Below are 27,423 nucleotides of genomic sequence, written 5' to 3' on the forward strand. Positions count from 1 at the left end.
CCACATCCCCAAAGAGTCCCAGCCAAGGCTAAGAGAAACATCCTCATTTTCTCTTGGTAATAGAGATCAAATTCACAGCTCAGTCCATGCTAAGCAGGCACTCTGCCATTGGGCTACGGCTAGCCTTTGTCCTTTCTTCCTCCTCCTTTTTTAAATCATCAAGACCAAGCTGTGCAGGGAAGGGAGGTAGTTTTGCTGACAGAGCTGATACCGCACACAAAGCCCTGGTTCAAGCTTTGGCGCTGCACAACCTGAGGGTGCTCCAGAGAGGAAGGCAGCAAGGCCAAGGCCATACGCTACTCTGTAGAGAAGTTGAGGCCTATCTGAGCTAAATTAGACCATGCCTCAAAATAAATAAATAAACAAACAACAAAAATGATAGGTAAAACTATGCACAACAGATTTTCCTCAGAGGTTCTTTCTCTCTCTTCTTTTTCTAGTGAAACATTTTGGTTCTTCTCACCTTCCATGGCTCAGTGACATTCCTTTTTCTACTTCAGCATCTCCATGGGCACTGACTGCCTGTCACTTTTCACTAACTCCAGTGAGCAGAACCACACATGCAAAGCCTTGGGAAAGGTTGGAGGGTACTAGGAGTCTGCTCCCCACACTCAGGGACAAACACTCTAGCTCTAGTCTCCCTGGATGGAGCTTAAGTAGTGACTGGCTTTAGGAGCAGAATGGCCAGGCCAGGTGTCCCCGAATGAGCCTGTTCACTCCCTAGGTACAGACCACTTGCTCACAACCATCACTGTCAAAAACAAACAAAACCCTCCTAAACGTCCCCACCCCCAGTCTCTGTTGATACTCATGCTGCTTTGCAGGCAAGAAAAGAGTGAACTGAGATAGATGACCTAAAATGCCTGGGGAATTCCTTCGGCTTATAGCTAAATTTGCCCCACAGTTGAAACAGAAGGCCAAATGTACTAAAACAGACAGACTGGCCTGCAATGGCAAATTCAGCTAAGCCCACCTTTCAGGGACAATGGGAGGGTTTCTACAGCAACCTTGAATTCTGACTTGTCACAATAGTTTTACTTCGTAGTCACAATATTTTCACTACAAGCGGAAGCACTCAGCATGATACCGTAATAAGGGGAAGGTGGGATGTGGGCGAGCTGGTTGCTACGAGCACCTTATTTTATAACTTCTTACCTTGGGAAAGCTCAGTAGATTTAAAAATAACCACACGAGCATTAAAGACCTAAAAGCTTATATTACCAAGAAAATGGAAGAGTATGTGTGTAGGCACCCCCTGAATTTCATTGAAATATGTATGCACACAACTAATAGTGGACTTATACATACCAGATATAATCCTGAGTGCTACAGAGCCAAAATAAAACAAAATACCCCATGAGCTCACTCTTAGGACACATTTTTCTGTTGTTGGTTTTCCCATGCACCCCCAACCTTGGGAGGCTATTCACTGACCAGGGTTTAAAAGACACAGGCGAGGCATGTTGGCCTCTTAAGCTTATATGCAGCTGAAGGCTGTAGAGACATTTCCTTTCCTGATTCAGAATGGTCCAGACACAATGTTCCCTGAGAACTTGTATGTGACTCCTGCAACCTGTGATGTACTTCAAGCAAAAAGTTTACACGGAGTTTCAAAAACTCAGTGTAGACAAGAACGACATACTGGATGCAAATTGAGAGGACAAGAACTTTGGATAAATTGGGTGAAGTATGCTGTTCAAATGTAGCATGAATCTTAAAAGGTCTTATTAATAAGAACAAACCCGGAGCCAGGTATTGGGGTAAACGCTGAATGATCAGAGAAACAGAACAAGCCACATCCAACCTCACCTCGCCAATTCCTCAGCTGATCTTGTTTCCTCAGACTGAAAGCCTCTGAATCCTCATCCGAATGGATCTCAGCTGAACTGCTGCTAAAAGCTAAAAGCTTAAAAAGGCTCTAGTTCTTGGTCCTCACGCCTTATATACCTTTCTGCTTCCTGCCATCACTTCCTGGGATTAAAGGCGTGTGTCGCCATGCCTGGATGCTTCCAGTGTGGCTTTGAACTCACAGAGATCCAGATGGATCTCTGCCTTCGGAATGCTAGGATTAAAGGCATGTGCTACCACTGCCTAACCTCTATGTTTAATATAGCGGCTGTTCTGTTCTCTGACCCCCAGGTAAGTTTTTTGGGGGTGCACAGTATATCAACCACATTAAAATTCATTCCAACCATTTCTTCTTGACCTATTCTAATGTGGCTAGGCAGGACTATTAAATTACCAATGTGGTTCACACACACCATATTCCTCTTGGACTGGCTGTTCTATGCTCTTCCAGCCCCATGGACTCCTAAAATGCTCCTTGCCAAAATTCTTAGAAGGCCCTATCCTCAAAAATCCGTGAGTGGTTGAAATCTCTAACCTCTCTTGAATTCTCCACCAGGAGACACTCTTCTAATGGAGCATGTTGGTGTATGCCTGGAATTCCAGCACTTAAGAGGTAGAGAACAAGAGCTTTTAAGGCTAACCTGAGCTACATGAGACCCTGTCTCAAAGGAGGAGCGGGGAGGAAGAAAAACCCAAATAAGACACTGCCCTTCAGGCCCTATCCCTTGAACCCCACCCTTTACCGAGGGAGTGAAACACCTGGCTATCACTGCTGGAGGAGGCCTTGCTACTGAACATCATCTTGGGTACAGGCATCAGCTGTGGAATGTTTCAAGATGCTTCCAGCACTGTCTAAAAGCTCCTTCCTAGGTTCAGAGGGTTTATGAGGGTATTCTTTGAAAAGTGACACTCTAGACTTGATATCCAGACTGCCCACATCCTCCTTCAGGGCCTCCCTCATAAGCAGTCTTCACCCCTCATCAAGGAAACTTCTCCTTGCAACAGAGACCATTACAGAAAACCTCAACCAATCAAAATGCAGAGTTATGGAGCTCAGTCCCAATGGACCCATCTACAAAGCACCTAAGGCTCAGAGCACAAGGTAGAAGAAGGGGCAGGAAGGCTGTAAAAGCCAGAAGAGTTTGCTGTGCGTGAGATTCTGTCTACCAGTAATGTCAGAAGCTACACCCATAAAGTCTCACTACATGAATGCCCAAATGTAAGCTGAACAAGGACTACATCAATGGCCCTGCCAAACCAGATCAGGGGAAAGCCCACAAGGCCTCAACCCTACACAAAGAAGGTACAGACAACTGAGGAAAGTTGGGAGCAGGATGTGGCCTTCCATGGGGAAAGAGGACACCAATTGGTTGTCATCCCTGAAAACATATACATATAAGGAATTTTATATAGATGAGTAGGTTACATTTAGAAATTTTTTATATATGTATATATAAATACATATATGCACGCAATAACAATTAATGAGAAAAAAAAGGCCATGAATTTGAAGGAGAGCAGGGAGGGGTATATGGGAGAGTTTGGAGGAAGGAAAGGGAAGGGAGAAATGTTTTAATTATATTATAATCACAAAGATTCAAAAAAAAAAAAAGAAAATGAAAGCATTTAAAATATAATAAAAACCAAAATGAAATCATCTTCAAGACATCTTTCTGAGAAGTTTTTTTAAGTAGCATTCTAATGAATCCTTATTAAAACTTCCTAGGGTAACTACGAAATTTTGTTAAACATTTCAATTAGAAGTAAACAGCTGTAACAAGTTGAACAATCCAAAGCAGTGTAAAGTAAAATTGAGCCTTCTCTGCCTATCCCCTTTCTCCATTCACAGAAACTTGCACAGCCTTCTCCACATATACACTCTCCTTTACATTATTTTTAGAGAGTTATAACTTCACAAAACATTTTTCATTGAATCTTTTAGTTCTATTTAAAAGAAAAAAAAAGGCAGCACCTCCACTGTCTCTGAATCAGAGGCAGTCAAACTGACACACAAAAGGGGGGTCCTGGACAAGTCACATCCACACAACATGCCCACAGGAGCCCAGCACTCCATCTACTCATGCCTCTAGCAAATGCTTGAAGATTCTCCTAATCCTTGGTATTGTGAAATCTTAAGCTATTAGAATAAACCTGCCAACGAATCCATATCTACTCCATTAACCACAGGCTTTAAAAAGAGCAAGGGGTCAGGGAATTCCAGAAGAGGTCAGCTCCCTGGACGGCTACTCTGGCAGCCTGGGTCTGGAGAGCAATGAGACAGATGGACTGACAGCAAAGAGCAGCTACTCCGGGATGGCATCAACCGGACTGTTTTGGGGACATAGCAACCTCCACATGGGCCAGGCCCTTCAGGAATGCCGTGAACTTCATAGACCAGGATAGGCTTGTTCTGCATAGAGGAGCCTGAGGCACAGGACTCCACTCCATGTAACAGCTTACATGGGGAAGTCAGTCCAGAACTCTTACAGCTGCAGACTCAGAGACTGGGCTGGCAGTGCTGACAGCTAACTCCATAACAAATGAATGGATAAAGCCACCAAGGGGCTAAACAAATATATGCAGGCCAGGGCCATCCTACAGGTCACCTCTGGCCTTGGTTATATATAGTGCAGCATCTATAGGGTCCAATGGCCTAGGCTACAATGTCAATTTCCAACTCAGCTCCTTTCATCTGTGTCCTTGGACTTAACTACCTCCTGCCTTTATTGCCTTGTCTGTAGAGTCAGAACTAACTGTTCCTCCCTCACGGCCTGGCTGCAAAGACTGACTTCCAATGTGCTTGGAACGAGGCACAGGGAAAGCACTGAAAACTAACCCCAGGGCCAACTTTGGAGGCCCAACCATTAAGAGCCCTCCTTGGACAACCATCCCTTCCCAGCTCAACAGTGAAGAAGTCAGGCAAGAGTGAGGCTCTGAGGATGGACACTCTGAGGCCAAGGCTGACACAGAGACTCAGGAAAAGGGCAGACTGTCCTTACTCATGACGCTAAGCTTCAAGGGCTTGCGGGAAGACTTTGCCAAGACTGCCGAGAAGCCTGAAGAGAGTCAGTCAGTGTGCTTAACACCCCAGACTTCAAAACTATGATGTGGTTTGCCACCGAAATACTTTAGCACCGAGAAAATGAAACTTGTAAAGAGGCACTTAGGAGTCTCTTCTCTGTCAACTGTGGGGTCCTTCAGGAAAATTTGCTCTTTGCCTGCATAACCACCAACTCCCCAATGAACAGCCTCAGCGTTAAGAGGAAGATGTTAACATAAGGGGACTCTTGAGACTCAGCAGCTCACTGCTCTAGCAGCAGCCACCACCAGTGTCCAGCTATAGAACATACCTGCCCTGCCCGGGCCCCACTTCTTCCCCGTAGGGAGGACATCAACCCACTCCAGAACTTGCTTTGTGGGTACCTGTGGACAGCTAGAGGCTAAAGGGAGCTGAGTATCACTGTAGGTTCCCAACATCCCTGCCCAGGACTGGCAGACCCAGCTTGTTTCCAAACACAGTGTATGCACTTACTGTGTCCCTGAGAAGTCTGCAGAAGGCTAGGCTTGGAGGGATAAGTAGAAAGGAAGACCACAGCTATGCACCACAGTAGGCACAGGGATGTCATGCAACAGAGCACCATGCTGGGGCCTAGGGAAGTACCCTGGCAGGAATGCAAGCAGAGGCTAAATAAAGCACAGGTGCCTGCAGGAAGAAAGGAGAGCAGCCCAGAAAGGCACAGAGTCTGCAGGATCCAGGACTCGGGATTCCCCAAGGAGCAGAGGGAGGTAAGCCTGGAATAGGTGCAAGATTTCATGGGCCCCAGAGATCTGGATTTTTATCCCGCAAGTGCAGCCACTAAAAGGGAGCATTGTTTGGGATGCTAAGAGGGACAAGGCTGAGGGCAGGCAATTCAGGTAAGAGCCCAAGGTGGAGAGCTCAAGCCCAAGAGTATTCAGAGACTAAGTGTGAGAAGCCCAGGTGATAACCCAGGGACCCCTCACAGTGGGGCCTGACAGTACATGGCCTGAGAACTAATGAGGATTCAGTGGCAAGGACATTCAAATGAATGTCCTTAGAGAGTGTCTAAACCCATTCTGAAGGCCTTCCCCTCAAATGCAAAGACCATACCTGACAGCTGCTATCTCTCGACCCTCCCAGGGAATGACATGGATGGTACAAGTCCCCAGCACAGCATCTCCACAGGAAGGAAGTCACATCCCAACCTTAAGCAGATTACATGCCCAGGCCACCCCAACCACCCCAGCCATATAGAACTGTCAGGCCCAAGACCTCTAAGCCTCTTGGAAGCCCAGTTCTACAAAGTCATCTACATTTACAACCAAAGGTCCAGGGACTAAAGGCAAGCTCTCTATCCTGCTCATCTCAAATCTAGAGGCATCCCTTCTCCTATCAGAAGGCCAGTTCTCCTCAGGGCCCAGGAAAGCTGGCAGGTGACACTTTCTCTAATAACAGTAGACCAACATCACTGCAGCCTCCCCTCAACTGTGTATTTATAAAGTGTGGCCAAGAGTCTGTGGGGAAGGTCAAGGCCCTCAAAAACACAACATGACTGCTCCCACGTCCACTTGGTGCTCTTCCATCCACAGCCAAGACAGGCCCTGGGCAACATGTTAAGTGGAAACTCCACTCCCAGACCAGGCAGCTCACCCCTGGTCAGCACTTCTCAGAGCATATAGGCCAATGATGAACAGCTACACCTGACCCCCTAAATGGCCACAAACACTCACATCAGGAGTTTTCAGTGCCATGGCACCAAGCACAGAAGCTATAGAGAACAGCTTATTAAGGGTTTCCCTTTGGCTGGAGGAGAGAATAATCTATTACCAAAAGATGTGTGCATTAAGTGGTATCCTACAGACTGAATGACTATTTTCCTCTTTACACGTGAGGGTTTTTCTCTCCAGACTTCAATAGAAATAATTTTTTATACCTGGAAAACAAATCCACAATCGCAATAGTTTTAAAGACAACCGTGGGAAGGCCTCGGGCAAGCTCCCTGCTCAGGCTTTCAGGCAGAGTGGCCGAAAACCAGAGCGAGTTTCAGCGGCAGTCACGGTTTTCCTTAGTGCCTACAGAAAGACCACAGAGGCCTGGACAGTACCTCAAGTCAGCACTGCCACATCCAAGAGTCACCAAATGGAGATGTCCAGAAGAGTGTCATCTAGCAGCTTCTCACTTAACTCACTTCCCTGGGGGATCGCTTTACATTCTTTTTGGAGGGAGAAGAAGAGAGGAACGGAGGAGAAGCGGGGAGGGGGAGGAATGGGGGTCTGGGTTTTGAAGAACTCACACAGAAAGTGAATGGCTCAAATCACACAGAGTTCAAGTCAAAAGATAAAAAGGTCACCAAGACTTGTTCTGAGTGCACACCTGGTGGCTTCAGCTGTAAACAGGGTGAGGGGTTAACTGTATGGATGGGAAGGGCCCCAGGAGGACTGCTATGGAGTCCCTGTACTGCCATCTGCTGGCCACATGACTTCTGCCAAGTCTGAACTGTGGCTGTGTAAAACAGGTAGAGCTAGGCTGTGAGGGGTGTAAACGCTGGAAAAGCAACATCAAGCACCTCTACAAACCCTGGCCACACAGGATGGTTGCCACACCGTCGAACAGCACCAGGACATGGCAGGACAAGGACAAGGCAGGATGGGCACCTGAAGCATGTGTGAAGAGGCGAAGGTTGGCAGAGGAAGGAAAGAGCACAACCATGGCCCATTAAATAGTCTAAAGAAAGCGCTGAGCTGCTCTGGACGCCCTGAATAGGATCCCTGGAAGGTCAACTAACCCTTCCTCACCTCTTCTGTCTCATGCCTGTCAAGTTACAGACTTTCTTACACTGCATTTCTGCACACAAAGAGCTCAGACACCGCCACCAGCACCCACAGGACACCACTAGCTTCAGGGTACAGAAGCACCTTTGACATTCATCTTACCTCAGCTTACGAGCACTTACCAGGCAACAGGTACCAGGGGTGGGTGGGTGGGCACTGGCATCTTGTGGGAGGCCTGAGAACTGGCTGCTGCCTCCCTCCACCCTAACTCTCCCGAAGGACTAACAGGCCTCCCTTTCCATCATCCAGAGACGCTCCAGGAACACACAGACAGGAGTTCCATAGTGGAGTTTTGATTCTTTTCCAGTTTTAAAAAATATATACAAATAGAAAAACTAGAAAAAAGTAAAAGGGTGAATGAAAGATACAAAAAATTACCCACAATCCTATCTCCCAGTGATGTCCTTTTTCTCCCATGAAAGCCATGAGAGACTTTTCATAAAAGCCTATTTCTGTTTTCTACATTATGAGGCTGGTGAGAGTCTCCTGGCCACGACATCATGGTCACCTAGGCCCAGAATAATTACCAGCCTGCCAGCTGGGGAAGGAGAAGGGGGTCCTTCAAATAGCCAATCCACACAGTATGACAAAAGTACCACAGCCCTTGGGTGCACCCCTGTCCCACTGAGCAAGAAGGCCATGTGCCCTATGGTAGACTTTTCACCTGGACCCTGGTCTCAGCCCCTCCTACCAGCAACAGGAAACAGGCCTCACTCCAGTTAACAGCTCCCCCATTCTAGAACTCACGCTATCTGCAGGGTCATGGAACATATAGTGTACTTCCCATATCCCAGACCCACATGGGATCTAGCCAAACTCACTTCTAGTGCAGATCTCCTGACAGCACAACACCACGAGGTCATTTGAAGTAATCAGTGCGGCCCTCGGCTCAGGGTGGGAAGCAGGCAGGCATAATTAAGAAGGCACAGACTAAATCCAAGGATAAAAATAGAATTTAAAAACCACCACCACCACCACCACCAACACACACACACACACACACACACACACACACACACACACACACACACACACACACCACACACGCTCCAAGGATGCTGGTCACAGTTGCTCCAAAGAGTGGCATTTCAATTCATGGTAGTTTTCACTTCTCTAGGATTCTACCAATCCCCAGTCCCTAAACATTCAGAAAAGAATCTCTACTTTTGATTTCCCAGGCCACTGTTTTCTCCTCTTGCCATGTAAGAGCTTATAACACCCTTTTGCAACACAAACCCTTCCCAGTCCGACAGAAGAACCACACAGGGGTTAGCTCTGACACAATCAAGCAGGCCTCTGTAAATCACCGACCGTTTTTGGAGAGTGAGGGAGCAGTCTTCCTAAATGACAAATGTACCCACCTTCTGACTTGTAATTACAGACCTAGGAATTTACTTTAAGAGACACTCACACAGCAATATATGTACATCACTGCAGCATCAATTTTAGCACCCAAAAAAGACTGCACACTACTTAAGTGTCATTTAAATAAATCACGATACATTCACAGCTGAGTGTGGCAGCTTTGCAAGCCTGATGTGGAACGATGTCACCAATACACTGCAAAGCAAACAGCAGTTTCTAATTGGCTTGCATGTGACAGCAACGTCTCCAGGGTCCCCAGGGTCCCCCAGAAGTGAATAGTAACAGGGACAGAACTGGGGGAAAGACTTTAGATTTTCACCCTATCCATATTTCCCTACTATTTAAATTCTGTTTGCTGGAAATATACTTTGATGTAATAATACATTTTTAAAAGCAGGGGTCAGGTGTTCATTGTCAAACACTGCCACAGACAAGTGGTTAAAAACCTGTGGCATGGCCCCATCAGTTCGTTAAAGTAACATCAAAGCAGAAGTTCTGGAAGAACTCCAGCTGGCCTACAGAAATGTGCCCAGGCCTGCCTCCACATCTGCCATGTATGTCTCCTCTAGGGTACCTGTCATCAAAGGCCTTGCACCAACCAGGGACAGTGAGACTGGTGATGCAACCCCAGTTCATGGACTGCTTCTGCACTGTGATGTCATTCCTAGTGCCTCTCTATGATATGAGGAACAGTGGACAGCTAGAACTAAGTAGGGGAGTAGCTGTGTATGATGCCAACAGCCAACACATGGCTGCAAAGCCATGTCTTCTTCACGTGGATGCCTGCAAGGTGACCCAAGAGTCCTCCTCCCCCAAAATGGCTGCTACTTAGAGCAGGGGTGTCAAAAAGGACTTTCTGATGGTGACATTTTATCTCTGCACTGTTCTAAAAGGCAGCCACTGGCAACATGTGACTACTTTTAGAGTATTAAGGGACAGAAAGTATGACCAAAGAACTGAGTCTTATCTTGGACTAATTTAAATGGCCAGGGTGATCAGAAACAAGCTCTTAGTGGACAGCATTTCTCTCAAATCTGATTGTCTGCGGCCAGTTGTTAAAACCTCATGGTGCAAGGGCCTTCCTCATTCACCCCCTGCCCAAGTCTAGGTCTCCTGTATTTGTAGGAAGAGTTCCCTTCCCAGCCTGCTCTATACCAGTGATGGGACCCACCCCTCAAGCATTTCCTGGATCCTCACAGCATCATCTCAGGCTACTTCATCTGCCCAGCCCTACACTGCCAGATACCTAGCACCACCTGCAGTTCTAATTCTTTTGTGTTGGGCACATGTGGTCCCCAAAATACAGGCAGCTCTGGACAAACAGACGCTTATTCGTGGCTAGGTTGCAAACGGCTAAAGGCAGGCCAGCTGGGGCCAACCACAGCCCAGCCAAAAGGAGTTAGAATATAAGTCTAGCTTTGTGAAAACGTTCAGGCCTGCTTCTCATTCATGCCTGCTCACCTAGCAACCCTGTTCCAGCTGCATTGTTTGATACTAAATCAGGTGAATTCTAATACACTTCATGTACCAGACTAGTAAGACAATTCCATGACCCTCTGGTAAGTATCCATACTGTTAGATTTCAGGCCCCAAACTTTCAGTTACTACAGTTCATCTTTAGTGATGAAAATCATGTAGGAAGTTCAAAAAATTGCTAGACAAGGTGAATCTGAGTTCCCACTGGAGTTGCTTTCTGAAACAGGATGGCCAGTAATCCCAAGCACTTCACTGATACCTGGTTTTGTACTAGTTTTTGTTGTTGTTTATACTTGGGTCTTCACACATGAGATTCAAAATCAGAATTCTCCACAGTCTGAAGCCCTACTTTGCCAAGTTTCCCTGCAAGCTGTGACAGTATTACCAGGTGATCAGGCATAAATGAGAAGCAGGCCTGAATGTATATATATTCATTCATATGTTGTACTTAGAAATACCAGTACAGTGGAAGAAAAGGGTGTGTGCCTTACTGAGCCCACCCTGAGGCCTCTGCCTCATCCGACACCCACCCACACAGGCAGTGAGACAATGCAGGTACTATGTAGATCCCTGCCTCACTCTCCCCATCACTGCTTAGCCATGGCTGGGGCTGGGTCACCCTCCCAAGCTATCATCAATCAGGAAAATTGTGGCCAAAGGAATAAGAAATATCTTTCAAGCCCATGAACTAGAAAGAACGGGAAATATATTTTGCTGGAGAATAAGCAGACTGTGACAGAATCCATTAGGCAAACACAAATGGGTGGTCTAGCCAAGGGCAGCCAGGCCCCAAGGAAACAGATAAAGCACTATATATAAATGCAAACACCAAGCTGTCCTCGTACCCCACAACCATCAGGGGCCATACCAATTGTGTCATTCTCAGGTAACACTAGCACAGAGCAGAGCCAAGTATACAGTGCAACTATAAAAACAGTAACTCACGAACACCGTCTTGCCAGTTTTGGTCTGACAATGCCACACAGGGTCTGGCCACTGCACTAAAAGACACAATGAGAAGACATGATTCTTTTTATCTCCATCACCTTCCACAAAAACTGGCCATGGAGTGGAATGGACAACCTCCACATAAAGCATGCTCACCCTGTCCACATCACTGCAAGCAGGAAGTACTCAAAGTCCCCTATATCCTGAGTATAACAGGAAGCTGAGGGGAGTCTTGACATCGTAGAGATGAGGTGGGAGCTCACTTACCTAAGGGTACTAAGTGGGAACAGAGTTATGAACAGCAGAAACAGAACTCTCACAGACCTTCACACACCCTCAAGGACATAAGGGTTTTCTGCGGCTCACCAGGGAGACTCACCAATATACTCTCCTGATTATTTAGGATAAAGGTGGCTAACACCAGGCATGATGGTTTATACCTATATCCCAGGATTTGGGAGGCTGAGGCAAGGAGGCCATCATTTTGAGACTAACCTGTACAGTGAAAGATGGGAGGGGAGGGTGGGGGGAGGGGGAGACTAAATAGACTTGTCAGTTGGGCAGTACCTGGAATCTCAGGACCTACTGCTCAGCCAAGTGCTAGTCAAGAGTTCCATTCGTTGGCCGGGCAGTGGTGGCGCACGCCTTTAATCCCAGCACTCGGGAGGCAGAGCCAGGCGGATCTCTGTGAGTTCGAGGCCAGCCTGGACTACCAAGTGAGTTCCAGGAAAGGCGCAAAGCTACACAGAGAAACCCTGTCTCGAAAAACCAAAAAAAAAAAGAGTTCCGTTCGCATGTTTATAAATGCTTCCCATCACCTGTCCTGAACTTCTACAGCTTGAAAACCATGGTCTCTTCCCCATGGCTGGAGTTCTAGCCTGTCTGGAAGACCATACTTCCTCATGACAGCCCTGGGCTTCTACGAAGCACCTCAGCTCTGTGGCTCCTGTTCTGCTCTACATTTCAACAGTTACTGATGGGAATCAATCCACTGCAGAGGCCTGACATGCTGATCTACATCCAGAGAGCTTGCCAAACACAAGGAAAGGAACTCCAACCCCCCACCTTCACACACACACACACACACACACACACACACACACACACACACACACATACATACACACACACATACATATACACACACACACACACACACACACACACACACCCATCCTGCAGGATTCTTTCTGGATTGTTTCAGCATTTGGAAATTATCATTACTGCTTTATTATTTTTGGGATGAGGAATACAGCATTTAAGATAATATATCAAGACCCAATTTTATGCCCCTAAAGTAATTTAAAAAGGCCATCAAATAAGAAGAGTTTTAATGGGAAATTATCTACTGCAACATCTCATTAGGATTCATGTCCCATGTGGCCTTGCACCAAGGAGAATGAATGATATCGAAGGCCTTCCACACAGGTTTCCAACTTCTGGGGGCGCTGTCACAGCCACAAGAGCCAATGCCTTCTTCAGGGTTGCTTCCAACTTTTGAAGAATAAAATATCAGCACACTGCATAAAAAAAAAAGTCAAAGAACAACTGGCCTCTCGCTGTGAGACAGCCGGCACTCCGCCTCCACAGGTTCCCCATTCAGATCCAACCAACCTCGGATCAAAAACATTAAAAAAACAAAACAAAACAAAAAGAGGGAAAAAGTGTCTCTACTGAACATAAGCAGTTCTCTTCTTTGTAATTATTCCTTAAAGAATATAACCTAACTATTTACATAGCATCTGCATTGTATTAGGTATCTTAAGTAGTCTATAGGTAATTTAAAGTATATGGGGCAGGCTACAGATGTAGCTCATTGGTACAAAACTTGCCTAACACACATAAGGGCCCTGGGTTTGAATCCCAACACTATAGCGGGTAGACAATAAATATATTCTTTTTTAAAAAGGAAAATGAAGTATACGGGACTTAGTGAGTTACTTATATGCAAACATGATGCCATTTATGAGACTTCAACATTTGCAGGTTTGGGAATCAAGGAGCAGGGGAGTGCCTTGGAATCAAACCCCTGAAATATGAAGAAAGGCTATTTTTTAAGTTGTTTTTGTTTGTATTATCTCATATTTAATGTCTTTGTCTTCTTTCGTTATCAGTGTTTCAAGAATTTGGTAGCCTACTTCTCTGAACTTAAGGAGTCAGCATGGTGCCATCTCTGTATGGCTCTTTGGAGTCCTAGCATCCATCACCGTTGAAGCCGGGAGCTGTGCTGGGCCTGTGTAAGCAGATGCAGCTCCCCCCGCAAGCAGTCTGGGGCATCAGGTCCACTAAGCACCTGTGTGCCCCATTTGTTTCCTCTGGAGAGACTTGGGAGAATAACCACCTCAAAACCCTGTGAGAGTCTGCTCAAGTACTTTTCACAAGTCACACAAATTCTACCACTATTTCAACCCCGACTGAATCTGTATACTTACCACCCACTAAAAATACCAAGACAAATCAGTGTTCTGTATTATCTCCTGTCTATATAATATGGAATCCACATTCATGTTCTATAACGCTTCATTAAATGACTAGGGAAGAGGGGATGGAGCAATATGAAGAACACTAAATGAATAAAGCTAACATTAGGTGAGGTATGAGCACAAAACAGATTGATAAAGGTACAGCCAGACCTTTGAGAAAATTTGCCAAGACTATCCTGTCTAGACTGTTCTCACACCTCCCTGTGCAGTCCCTCAGTGGGGACATAGTGGGTGCCCTGTACCTTGACTCAGGCCCATTCACATGACTTGCCCTGAAGAAGGAGATGCAGCTTGAATGTGCCTGCTCCAAATGACTTATGCCTCTGTTGTAACCCTGAGAGGGCCTCTGCTCTAGAGACACAGGCACTTCAGGCCAGGCTCCCAGATGAACTCATGCATTCCCTGAGCCAACCCAGTTAAGGCACAGCATGAGGCAGAGCCTCCCAGCAGACAGGACCTACATCAGCCAACCTTAGCCAGACACAGGAGCAAAGACAGAGAACTTCTGCTGTAAGGCAATAAAATCTGAGGTGCTTGTTACACAGCCTTGCTAGAGTAGCAGCTGACTGACACAGATGGCACCCAGTTTTGTAGCTACACCCTCCAAACTAAAACATTCCCTACTGCAGAAGATCGAGGCTCATAGAACTCAGGAAGCTCAGGAAGTCCCAAGACTCACAGGCCCCTCCTCAAGGTGACATAGTACAATGCCTGGGGAAGAAAGGACTCTTTAGTGAGCTTTTTGATGGTGATACAGCTGTCTTAGACTCATCCATGCTCTTGTAAGTAAACCCTCACCCCTGGCTCCTGTATAAAAACCCAAAAGCGGGCTGGAGAGATGGCTTAGAGGTTAAGAGCACCGACTGCTCTTCCAGAGGTTCTGAGTTCAATTCCCAGCACCCACATGGTGGCTCACAACCATCTGTAATGAGATCTGGTGCCCTCTTCTGTATACATAATAAATAAATCTTTTAAAAAAAAAAAACAAAAAACCAAAAGCTCAGTGGTTCATCAAGCTGGACTTGGGTGGAACTGTTTCTCTGGTCTGTCACCAGTACCCAACCTGGGGTGAACAGGACAAGTGAAACAACACAACACTAAGGACACCCACCAGTCTCAGAGAAACAGCTTTCCCTCAAGCTCACAAAGCAGTCAGGGCACTCACCAGGCTCGCCTTTTCTCTTTGAACCAGACTTCTTCTTTGCAGGCGCCTCTTGCTTTGGTGCCTCCTGGCTCTGGACCATTCCTGTATTTTTACCCTGGGCAGGAGCTGATTCTGACTTTTTACCCTGATTGGCAGCTGTGTCCACCTTTTTGCCCTGGTTGGGGGACTCTTCTACCTTTTTGCCTTGGTTTGGAGCTCCTTCTGCCTTTTTGCCCTGATTGGGGGACCCCTCTGTCTTTTTCCCCTGGCTTGAGACACCTTCTGTCTTTGGGCCTTGATTAGCAACTGCATCTGTCTTTCTATTCTGGTTGGGAGTCCCTTCCCCTTTCTTGCCTTGGTTAGGATTCCCATCCCCCTTTTTGCCCTGATTCTGGGCCCCCTCCCCTTTCTTGCCCTGGTTTTGGGCCCCTTCCCCCTTCTTGGTCTGATTCTGGGCCCCTTCCCCCTTTTTACCCTGGTTCTGGGCCCCCTCCATCTTTTTGCCTTGGTTTGGGGTTCCTTCTGCTTTTTTGCCCTGGTTTTGTATACCCTCAGCTTTTGTGCTCTGGTTAGGAGACCCTTCCCCTTTCTTGCCTTGGTTCTGGGCCCCGTCTCCTTTCTTACCCTGGTTCTGGGCCCCATCTCCTTTCTTACCCTGGTTCTGGGCCCCGTCTCCTTTCTTACCCTGGTTCTGGGCCCCCTCTCCTTTCTTGCCCTGGTTCTGGGCCCCGTCTCCTTTCTTGCCCTGGTTCTGGGCCCCGTCTCCTTTCTTACCCTGGTTCTGGGCCCCGTCTCCTTTCTTACCCTGGTTCTGGCCCCCCTCTCCATTCTTGCCCTGGTTCTGGGCCCCGTCTCCTTTCTTACCCTGGTTCTGGGCCCCCTCTCCTTTCTTACTCTGGTTCTGGGCCCCGTCTCCTTTCTTACTCTGGTTCTGGGCCCCATCTCCTTTCTTACCCTGGTTCTGGGCCCCGTCTCCTTTCTTACCCTGGTTCTGGGCCCCGTCTCCTTTCTTGCCCTGGTTCTGGGCCCCGTCTCCTTTCTTGCCCTGGTTCTGGGCCCCGTCTCCTTTCTTGCCCTGGTTCTGGGCCCCGTCTCCTTTCTTGCCCTGGTTCTGGGCCCCCTCTGCTTTTTTTCCTTGATTAGGAGAGCCTTCTAACTTTTTGGCCTGGTTTTGGGCCCCTTCTCCTTTCTTGCCTTGGTTTGGGGTTCCATCTGTCTTCTTGCCTTGGTTCTGGACTCCTTCCATTTTTTTGCCCTGGTTCTGGGGTCCTTCCCCCTTCTTGGTCTGGTTCTGAGCCCCTTCCCCCTTCTTGGCTTGGTTCTGGCCTCCCTCACCTTTCTTAGCCTGGTTTTGGTTTGTCTCCCCCTTTTTGCCCTGATTTTGGACCCCTTCTCCCCCCTTCTTAGTTTGGTTCTGGGCCCCCTCCCCCTTCTTGGCCTGGTTCTGGGCCCCCTCCCCCTTCTTAGTTTGGTTCTGGGCCCCCTCCCCCTTCTTGGCTTGGTTCTGGGCCCCATCTCCCTTCTTAGCTTGGTTCTGGGCCCCCTCCCCCTTCTTGGCTTGGTTCTGGACCCCATCTCCCTTCTTAGCTTGGCTCTGGGTCCCATCCCCCTTCTTGGCCTGGTTCTGGGCTCCTTCCCCCTTCTTGCCCTGACCGCTGGTGGCAGGAGCACTGGCCTTAGAGCCCACTGGGGGCACAGCCACCATAGGCACCTCCTTGGGTGTGGCTTCCAAAATGGCAGACTTTGAAGCAAGGACCTGGATGGAATTCACAATAGAACTGACTGCTGGCTCCACCTTCGCCACTTTTTTCTCCTTCTTCTTTCTGTCCTTAGGGGAGGAAGCCAGCTTTTCTTGAGGCATGGCTGGGACTGTGGCTACAGGGGTATGGATTGTAGAGGAATGGACTGAAGTTGGAGCCACAGCCATTGCAGGTATGCGCACTGGTTCCTTGAGGATGATGGTCACGTTGGGATCCAGGTCATGGTCAGGTATCTTCCCATTTGGTTTCTCTTCCTTTTTCTTGGTCTTTCCTTTCTTCTCCACGGTTTTCTCCTTCTTTTTCTTCTCTCCTTTCTGGTGGTGAGTTTTCGCCATCTCCTTGCGCTGGTTGGCAAGGGCTTCTTCATACGACGTCTCCTTCATGGAGAAGGTTGACACCAGGAAGATGCCGATGGCAGAAACAACCATAAACCCGCCAAAGACCACAACCCCCAAGGTCTGAGTGTCGTAGATATCCATCTTGGCTGGCTTGCTTTCCACCTGCCAACACATACAAGTAGATTACTTTCTGGAGAAACTGAGGAACTGGACAATTTCCATCCCCTCTCCCCAAACTTAAGCTTTCTTACTGCTTCTTCAGACTAATTGAGAGTAGAAGCAAACCCATGTTCTTTCATCCCTTCTTTAGAAACGGGTAATGTTTACCTAGAGTCTGAAGAGTTCTTCTAGTGCCCAGAGATACAGACAGACAGATGGCGGAGAACAGGGGGACAGTCAGAGTTTGTACTGTGGCCTCCAAAGCCCATGGCCATGGCCCAAGTTCAAGGTGACCCCTTGAGTCCTCCCCACTACAGGATTCAAACCACTCATGAACACAAATGCTATTTAGAAGTGCAACAACAGGGTCAGTGGCGATGTGGCCAGGATGCCAAAGCTAAGTAAGTACGGTTGGTTGCATGCGACCACCACATACACAAGATGGGATTCCGAGTAATCCGAGGACCTTTCACTTTTCACGTTGGGCTGAAATGTTTATTTTTTATATTTTTCTTCAATGTAAAATCGGCTGGTTTAGTTAAACAAACCAACAAAAAACCCAGTCAACCCTAACACATCTGAAGGCTTTCCCAGCAGGCCCCTGGCACACCATACTCTGCTTTGTTGCCAGTGCCCTAAACAAAGCCTCTGGGGTCACAGACAGACACCTTGGTACTGTAATCCTAAAGAGTAATCAAGAACTTGGTTTAGAACAGCACCCCTTCTGTAGCAATACCACCTCAGTCACGAAGCCTACAATTTCCACACTGGGAAACAGAAATAAGTCTTGCGAAGCCCAACAGACTCTAGGCTTGGAATTTCACTTCTGCATACTCCACAGAAGAAGCGGGCACTGTCACTAGCTCTCCGTCAAACAACCTACCCGAAACCAAGAGGACGAAGCACACCATTCTTGTTGCTTACAGACCCAAGTCCAAAGGATCAGAGGCAACTGGGCTCAGCCCTTCCTGGCTGATAGCCCAGGCTCAGTTCCACTTCAGCAAGCTTTTAACTGCTGCTGTCAATGCAATGCCATCATCAGCTCCCAGTCCCTTGAGCTAGAAAGGTGAAACAGTCTACTCCCTCTGAAAGGATCAGCAAAAAATGAAAATGCAGAACTCCAGTGTAGAGGGGAAAGGCGAGGAGGGGGGATGACAAGAGGGAAAAGGTGAGAAAGACAAGGACACTGTAGCCAGGCTCTCTAGACACTGTGGTTGCATGGGCAGTGAGGTCTATGCTCCTCTTCCACAGGGGCAAAGTAAGGAAACCGATTAGGAATGAAATATTCAAGATAATGATGGACTCCAAACAGAGATATTAGGACAGCTTAAAGATAGGACATCGTTTAAACACCTCAGCATCACATTCTGGAACACTCAGTCTCCTCAGAGTGCAAACCCCTTTCTCTGCATCATTCTGATAAAACCCTTGAGGAAGGACTGAAATGCTTGTGACAAGCATGTGCTAGTATACTCTCTATGGTGATTACTTCCCACTGTGGCTGTTGTGACTCTCACTCTTCGAGGGACTGTCATCTGGAGCTGTACATGACCAAGGCCCAACACTCCATCCCTGCCATCGCTTCTGCAGAAGAAAAAGGCTGAGGCCAACCCACATAAGCCTTTGAAGCCTGGGCAAGGCAGCATTTATATTCCAAATGGATTCTGACTTCTAGCTATGGACCACTAGTGACATCTGATCCAAAGCCAAGGCCAAGTGCTCTCACATGTGACAGTCAAAGAAGGCTATTAAAATAAACCTTTCCAGGAACATACTCCTTGCACCTGCCCACTCCTGGCTCTAGACTGTGTGCAGGAGGGCAGGGACAAAGTGTGTGATACAGCTGATCACCCCTTCCAGGGGTAGGGAGTCCCCCAACTGAAACTCCTACAGAGCCTCACAGACTCTGCTAACAGAGACATGCTCAGGTACAACAAATTACAGTGCAATCAGCTGTCTAGTCAGATGACAAAACCTCTCAGAGCATCACCTTTTCCAGAGGTCGACCCACATGAGGCCTGGCTCAGCCTGGCCACAGCTCCATAAACACCAAGTGGCCTGCAGACATCTATGCACTCAAGGGGTGGCCTCTCGGAGAGCTGCAGTTGGCACCAGTCAGCAGCCTCGGACACAGTGAGGGCTATCAACAAAGCAAGGCCTGTTCACAACTGAGGACTGTGGAGCTCTGTGCAGCTTCGCGCCTTCCAACTGCTCAGCTTAGACAGAAAAGCCACGGCTGGAAGAGCAGCCTTTAATCTGACTCCACACAGGCAAACACAAACTACACTCTCTGTGGGGAGTTCAGAATCAAGGTAAGCAAACTTGGGTGATTATTTTCTCCCTGCAGCACACACAAAGTATGTTTATAACAGCTTAAATGTGTCTGCCCAACTTTTGCAGAACAAGCTGCTTTAAAGAGAAATTACATCCCTACCATTAATTCCTGAGGTAGAATTTTTTTTTTTTAAGAAAGCTTTCACAGGAAAATGAAAAGCCCAGTCGTTAGTTAATACACTGAAACATTTAAAGCTAAGGCAGTATCTCTGCAAGCAGCAAAGAGATGAAAATGGGAAAAAAAAAAATGACCTTCTGCTTTCAGAGTGAGTTTACCTTCATGATGAACTATAACTGTAAGCTGAAATACTGCCCCCCCTCAAAGAGAATTTAGGTGAAGACACAAACACATCCTGGGAGACTCTCGGCCCACCAACTAATAAAGGCAGGAGGCTCTCTCTCCTGTGCGTGCAGGAGCCTCTACCTCATGCCTGCAGCTTGCCCACTGTTCCAAGACCACAGAATTCATCTCAAGGGCTCTCCCCTGGGCCATGCCTACATGGGCTAAGATTCGGGCCGGATGTGTGCCCACCCATACTCTACACTATCTCACGACAGGAATCTCTATTCTGTCATCTCCAGAAACTTTGGTGAAATAGGTATTTTTCTGTACCTATTATTGTAACATACTCATGAAAGACTAGCTGACGAAAGCCCTAGCAGGGAAGGAAACCAAAGCCATGACCACTCCCAGGTTTGGCTGAATAGAATTCACTACCATCTTTAAGGCCCAAGAGACTGCTGCTTCTTCTGGTCTTAGGATTTGGGGAACATGAAACGGGGGCTCTCGACTCTTCAAAAGTGGACCGCATCTACTAACTCAACTGGCATGATAAAGCCAGTTCAGTCCCATTCAGCACTTGAGATTTAGGTCGATTTTAGGAAAGGACCTTCAACAACAACGTGAAGTTTGTTTTATTACTAGCTAGCTGTTCTACAGTGGACAACACCTGGTACTCAGAGAAGCCATCTTGTAGAGGATGGTCAAAGATAACAAGCCTCCAGACCTGTTCCTGAGCCAAGGTGACTTGCCAAAAAGGTAGTGAATAGCAAAAAAAGAAGGCAATAATAGCTATAACCACATCAAGATAGGCATCTCCTAATATTTTAAAATAAAGACTGAGTACTCCCAATCCAAAAATCTGAAATTCACCTATTTTTTAAAGTAAGGGAGCAAGAGATGGTATACAGATGGAAAAGTCTCTATCAAACCTATGTGATGGTTTCAGTCAAAACACTGGCACAGGCCAGGTGTGGGAACACATGCCTATAGTCCCAGGGCACTTAGAAGGCCCATATAGGAGGATTTTGAGTTCAAGGCCAGCTTGAGCTACAAAACAAGACCATATCTCAAAAACAAAACAAAAACAAAAAACCACACAAAACTTTTTTAAAATCAGGCACATTAAAAATATGTAAAATTGGGGGCTAGAGAGATGGTTTGGTGGTTAAAATTGGGAGCTGGAGAGCAGACTCAGTGCCAATGCTTACTGCTCTTACGGAGGACCAAGGTTTAGTTCCCAGCACATAGGGGTACACGGTGACTCAAAACTGCAACTTCAGTTTTAGAGTATGTGACACCTTTTTCTCACATCCATGAGCTCCTGTGTGCACACAGTACACGTAAATTCATACAGGGACACACACACACACATAAAACTAATGATAATAGTATTTTTTAAAGTAAATTAAGCTACATAAACTTACTAGAGTACATAATGTACACAGGAAACAGGAATGAAGTTAGTGTTCAGATTTGGGTTCATCCCTAAAATATCTCACAGATCCATACCAAAGTCAAAAACAAAACTCCAAATCTGGGGCATTTCTAGTCTTAGCACTTTGGAAAAGGAACAGTAAATTTGTATTATTTGTATTAATTGTATTGTTCAAATACAGAGTTTGAGAAGAAAGTATGATTACTTCCCAACCACATATATTTGACATATAGGTATGTTAAATACTAACATTTTCCACACTAACTTCAGATAGTGTGTGTGTGTGTGTGTGTGTGTGTGTGTGTGTGTGTGTGTGTGTGTGTGTGTGTGTGCGTGTGTGTGTGTGTACACATATCTTTTCCAGAAAGGCCAACACTGTAACTGCTATGTAAAGGGCATTATTCTGGGTGACATCTAGCAATTTTTAACTAATCTTTATTTTGAAACTCATACAGATCCAAATAGTTTTGGCTAATTCCTTAACTCCTATGACCTGCTAACAGCCATACTCTTTATGTGCTTGTTTTATATTCTATGCTATTCACATAGAACTGAGTGACACCTTTACCAGAGTAAAGGACCTCTTTCATGCTCCTGACTCCTGCTATTCAAAGTCAGTTCCTAGAGGTAACCACTGTGACACAGTCACTGTTCAGTTACCTTCCTGTACCAGCTTCAGTACAAGAGCTAGAGGCAGAGCTCAGGGTTAATACACTCAGCTGCCCGGGAGTCCAGACGCACACTCACTGGCGAACTTCAGATATGCTTTCTGCAATGAGGTAGGTTTGGTCACTGAACGCTCCCTTTGGCAGATGACAGACAACAGTCAGGCACCACACCCTGCCTGGCCTCCCCTTCTTTCTGATGGATTCTATACTCTGCTCCACTGGTGTCTTTATTTAAGCCCTGCATCCATTTCGGGTTTTTAGCCTAGTACCATGCCCTTCAAAATTTTTACTGAGCTTTTAATTTGAATCATGCCGAATTCACAAACACAGGCAGAACCAACACTGTGACTACAGTGACTCCATCAACGAGCAACTACGTTCTAGCACTACACTGATGTCAATGTTTTCTTTCAAGCTTCTAGAAATTCTCATGATTTTTCTCCGTGAAAGCCTTCCATGTCTTTGTGATGTTGTCCTAGATTATTGCTTTTTGTAAAGTCCTAGAGAAAAAGCATATTTTGTAAATTATGTTTCCTATTCTCTCAGCTACATACAGCCAGTAAAGCCATGATGTTTATATATGTATCATTCATTCAGCTTTTATTATGCTAAACTCTTGTCAAACTGCAGCGTTTACAGATTTGCTTTGATTTTCTTGGTATTAAAAAAAAAAAAAAAAAAAAAAAACCTATCTGTGTGGGAAAGAGAAAGTCCTGTTTTTTGCTCTCTGGGCTACATTACCTCATTTCTGAGCAGAACTGGTAGCAGGAGCCTTCTTGCTGGGTTCCTGCATCCCCACAGCTCAGGTTTCACTATCACATGGAGAATCAATACACATTTTTGGTAGAACCCTCTCCACAGGTTAAATATGTATACTATCTTCTTGGTTATCGTTAAAAATAAATAAATGAGCACTGAGTGAGCAACTGTTTTTCACATCATCTGACATGTTCTCCTTTAATGTGAAATATATTGAATTATAATACAGTAGCTCCCTTTTATCTGCTAGGGCTAAATTTCAGGATTCAAAGGGAATCCTGACACATAGTATGCATACACTATGTTCTCTCCTATATATACATATCTATGATAAAGTTTAGGTTATAAACTAGGCACAGTAAAAGGCAAAACAACATCAATCAAATAAAACAATTATAATACCACTGACAGCATTACTACTCTTGTGTTTAAGGGCCACAATTAAATAAAGATTAGTCATATAATTCTACAATAGTCCATCTGATAATTCAGACTAATGAATGGGCAGGTAGTATATACAATGAGGATGCACTGTGTTAACGGGACAGTTCATGTCCTGGGATGACATTCAATAGTATGAGAATGACAGAAAATGGGAAAGTGACTCATTATTTCTGGAATTTTCCACTTAATATTTTTAGACCATGGTTAACTGTGGGTAACTGAAACAGAAACATTTGACAGAAATTCTTTTTAAATAACATCTCTAGATTTGATGTCCTTTTTTAAAAAAAATTATTTATTTTTGGTGGCCTTTGTCTTCAAAGTGAGAGAAATCAGGTCACTCTCGCTGTCCTCCCCCGGGAGGCAGAACCACTAGACTCTCATCGAATGGGCTTCGGATCAGCCCTCCACTCCAGTTCAGGGACTGTTGTTCTCCGTAGGTTTAGAAGACTATAGGATGAGATGAGCTGTCGAGGAGGAAGCCTGAGATCTCTCCTTTGAGAGAGAAGGTAACAGGAGCACTGACTTAAATAACCACTGATGATGACTGCACATCCAACTTCTGGGTTGGTGAGCCAGTTAAGTCTCATTATTCCCTCCATCTTCCATGGGTTTACACTGTTTTTCCAACTTCTTGGGCATGAATACATGTTAATTTTTGGTCTTCTCCTGGTAGCAAATACTTAAGGCAATAAATTTCCTCTAAAAACTCCTATTGCTTCATCCTAAAGCTATAATGAACATTTCCATTATTGTTCAATTTCCAAATCCCCATGTATTGCCTCTTTGACTTGTGGTATGGTGATGTATTAACTTTCCTAACGTACAGAAGGAACTGAAGTATCACAAAGAAATCCTAATTTGAACTGCATTCTAAACGTCCCTATTTTGAACTATGATCTAAACTCAATTACTCTCCCCGTCTCTGACCTTTCTGTCTGATCCACAGCCACTGAGAGCTCTCACCTTTCCACTACCTGCCCATACTTCTCACGTACTTTGCTTTTTGGAATCTATCGACTTGTGTTTTATTTCAGACCATCGTGTTAGAATATAAAATCACAATTAACAGCTCTTCCTGGTTAAGTACCTGCTTTTCTCTTCCCATTTGAGAATGACCCTCTTCAATAATGATTTTTTTTTTCATTAAATTCTAGCCTGTCTGATTATTTTCAAAGCTTCTCCAACTCTTGTGAAATTAGTATTAGACTAGAATGTTTCTTTTTTTTTCTTTCTTTTTTGGTTTTCGAGACAGCGTTTCTCTGTGTAGTTTTGGAGCCTGTCCTGGACCTCGTTCTGTAGACCAGGCTGGCCTCGAACTCAGAGATCTGCCTGGCTCTGCCTCCCGAGTGCTGGGATTAAAGACATGTGCCACCACTGCCCGGTTCTTTTTCTTTTTCAACCTTTCTGCGTTTGTGTTTTAAGTGTTACTCTAAAAATGGCATATAGCTGGATTTTATTCTAACCCCAGGGGCAATGTGTCTTAGGTTTAGTCCCCAACACATACTATGATTTTCTGTAAACCCGCTCATCCATCCTCTTGATTCTGTGGTGCCTACCGATGACAGCGTCTCTTTACTTGCACCTCATCCCCTTTGCAATGTTTGACTAGTCAAGCACTTTCTCGCTTTATAGCTTGGGTGCTAAACACTGTACTTCCTTTAAAATGAGTTCCCTTTAATGTTTGTTTGTCTCACTATGTATCCCTGGCTGGCCTGAAACACTCCGAGCTGGCTTCAATCTCAATCTGCCTCCTGACTACTGGGATAAAAGGGAGGGATGCACTAGCATGCCCAGCTCCTTTACGTTTTTCAGCTGTAATGTTTACCTCACATTTTCCTAACGTACAAACCTGACTCAGTTTCACTCCTCCATCCTCTGTTCCAACAGGAGAACCTAAAAGGCTTTAAGTCTGTTGCCTGCCTGCCTGCCTTCCATCCGACAGGAGGCCTGCCCCATCTCGTCCAATCACTGTTGCTCTGACAGACAGCGAATACTCATTTGTTTAATGACTCAGAGGTCTGTCCTCCTTTGTTTATCATTGCTACTTGTATTTCATCCCATTCGGGTCTTGTCAACAACTCTGTTGGTCAATTCTCTGACCAAGTACAGCTTCCTGATCCACTTTTACAGTCCTCACTCTCTGAGAAGATTTTTAGTTCACCTTCATTCTTCATGAATGAATTAATGATACAGAATCCATACAAAAGCTTTCTTTCTTAAAGATTTGATTTTTATCTCCTGGCTTTTCTTTGGTGGTAGAAAGACTACTACTGAAAACATGCTGCCAACCTACTGCAACCCCTTTATCTTTTTATCTCTCACCATCTTTTACATACGTGTGTGTGGTGTGTGCACATGAGTGGTGAATGTCAGGTGTGAACGAACATGTTCACATGCAGAGATGGGCCCCAGGTTGACTTGAGTGTCTTCCTCTATCATTCTTGAGTACTTTGTTGAGGCAGGGTCTCTCAGTTGAACCCAGAGCTTACTGATGGGCTAGTCTAGTTAGCCAGCTTGCCCCAGAGATCCTGCCTCTGCCTCTGAACGCTGGGGTTACAGGTGGACCTTTGTACAGGGTCCGCACACAGGACCTTGTGCTCTCCCCAGCCCTTCTCATCACTTTTAAGTTCTATGTTCAGGGTTCTGAGGAGTCCACAAAATACACATGTGTATTTAATCCTATTTAGGTTTATTGTGCTTTCCAAGTTTGAGGAGTCATCACACCGACTTCAATTCTGGAGAACTCTTCATCACTGAATTCCTTTGACAATTGTCTCACTCCTTATGTTCCTTCAGGGTGTCACCTCTAATTAGACCTTACTAATTCTTTTTGTGCAGCCATTAGGGAAGACTTCAGAGTAAGATCCGCTCAACCACTCTCTCTTAGGCTGAATCTAAACAGCTTCTTAATGAATTCTTGGAGCTGTTCTGTCCTGTTCAAGTCTGCCTGCCTTCTTTCATGGTACCTTCTGACCCCTTTTCCAGTTCTTCCCTTGCCTTCTGTTCTACCTTCAGTTGTAATTTTCTACTACATTTCTGTTGGGCTTTATTGGTGGCAATTCTTTAGAGACTTTCCCCTAAAAATCATTTTATCTTTGCTTCAATCAGGCCTTGAAGGGGCTGACTGTTACATGTGGCAGGGACCTATGATGGAAAAACTTCAGCTTTTGCCCCGATGGTTCAGCTGTCCCCTGTCATCTCTTCTTGCTACTAACTAGGAAACTGTCTGCCCTTTCATGGAGGGTGCAGTCCTTCAAACGTTCGGGACACACTAGGTGTTAGTACCCACTTCCTATCTCAAATTCCTGTTCCACCTCAACATTAAGGCCCAAGATGACATCAGCTGCCCATACCCCACCCAACAGTATCTCAAAGTCAGCTCAGACTGGGCCTGTCACCCCCTCACTTTCCTCTGGCAACCTCTCTACCTATGAAGCGCAATGCTTACTAACATTAACTAGTATTTCCAAAGAAGCATCAGAGCCTCTCCTCCAAAACTTTAAACCTAACTCGTTTTTTTTTTTTAAAACAGAGAAACTGAAGACAATGTAGCAACTAAATGTAGGATTTTGAAATAATTTATTTCATGTGTTAAAAGTAACTTCCTACTTTAAAGAAACAATGCCATTCATTTTAAAGAGTTGAGACACTAAAAATAGAAATATATTCTATTATAAGCCTTGCTTAATCATCAGCCATTTCAGATTCAATTTCTATGCCTGAGGAAAAAGTAGAGAATTAACAAGCTTTTGTTTCCTTTAAAAAAAAAAGTCTTTGAAAAAGTAGGTATCTGAATAGAACTAAACCCTCTGGGGGTTTACAAGAAGCCACCAGTTTCCACTTTATTAAAGAAGACAGGCCTATACGGCATGATAAAGGATCCTCAAAACAGACAACTGGTCCACAAAGCTTTCTTACTGTAATAGATATTCATCCCCAGAAAGCAGAGGCCAGTCGGCACTGCATCCAACCAAACATCAGTTCTCAGTAGGTTCTGGCTGTGATGGAACCACTAAATATTCTACCAGAGTGCTTGATAACCAGCACATATAGGAATAAATCCAAAGAGAAAAACACAGGATCTGGATGGAGAAAAATGTTTTGTGTGTTGCTGGAGAGGAGAGGC

General features: G+C 45.6%; 1 protein-coding gene across 4 annotated transcripts in view; it reads right to left on the bottom strand.

Annotated features, from left to right (window-relative positions):
• Positions 1–27,423, bottom strand: part of Rrbp1 (ribosome binding protein 1) — a 65,749-nt gene that overhangs the window by 24,926 nt on the left and 13,400 nt on the right. For 3 of the 4 annotated variants that reach the window (XM_052726647.1, XM_052726645.1, XM_052726646.1), the window contains exon 2: positions 15,136–17,374. In XM_052726647.1, the coding sequence (XP_052582607.1) occupies positions 15,136–17,353 (2,218 nt within the window). In that variant the 5' untranslated portion in view covers positions 17,354–17,374. Of the gene's footprint in view, positions 1–12,801; positions 13,008–15,135; positions 17,375–27,423 lie in introns of those variants that run through there. The other variant, XM_052726648.1, reaches the window with a different exon arrangement.

Source organism: Peromyscus californicus, unplaced genomic scaffold (assembly GCF_007827085.1).
Source record: "Peromyscus californicus insignis strain IS unplaced genomic scaffold, ASM782708v3 Scaffold_7__1_contigs__length_154581171, whole genome shotgun sequence".
Classification (NCBI taxonomy): domain Eukaryota; kingdom Metazoa; phylum Chordata; class Mammalia; order Rodentia; family Cricetidae; genus Peromyscus; species Peromyscus californicus.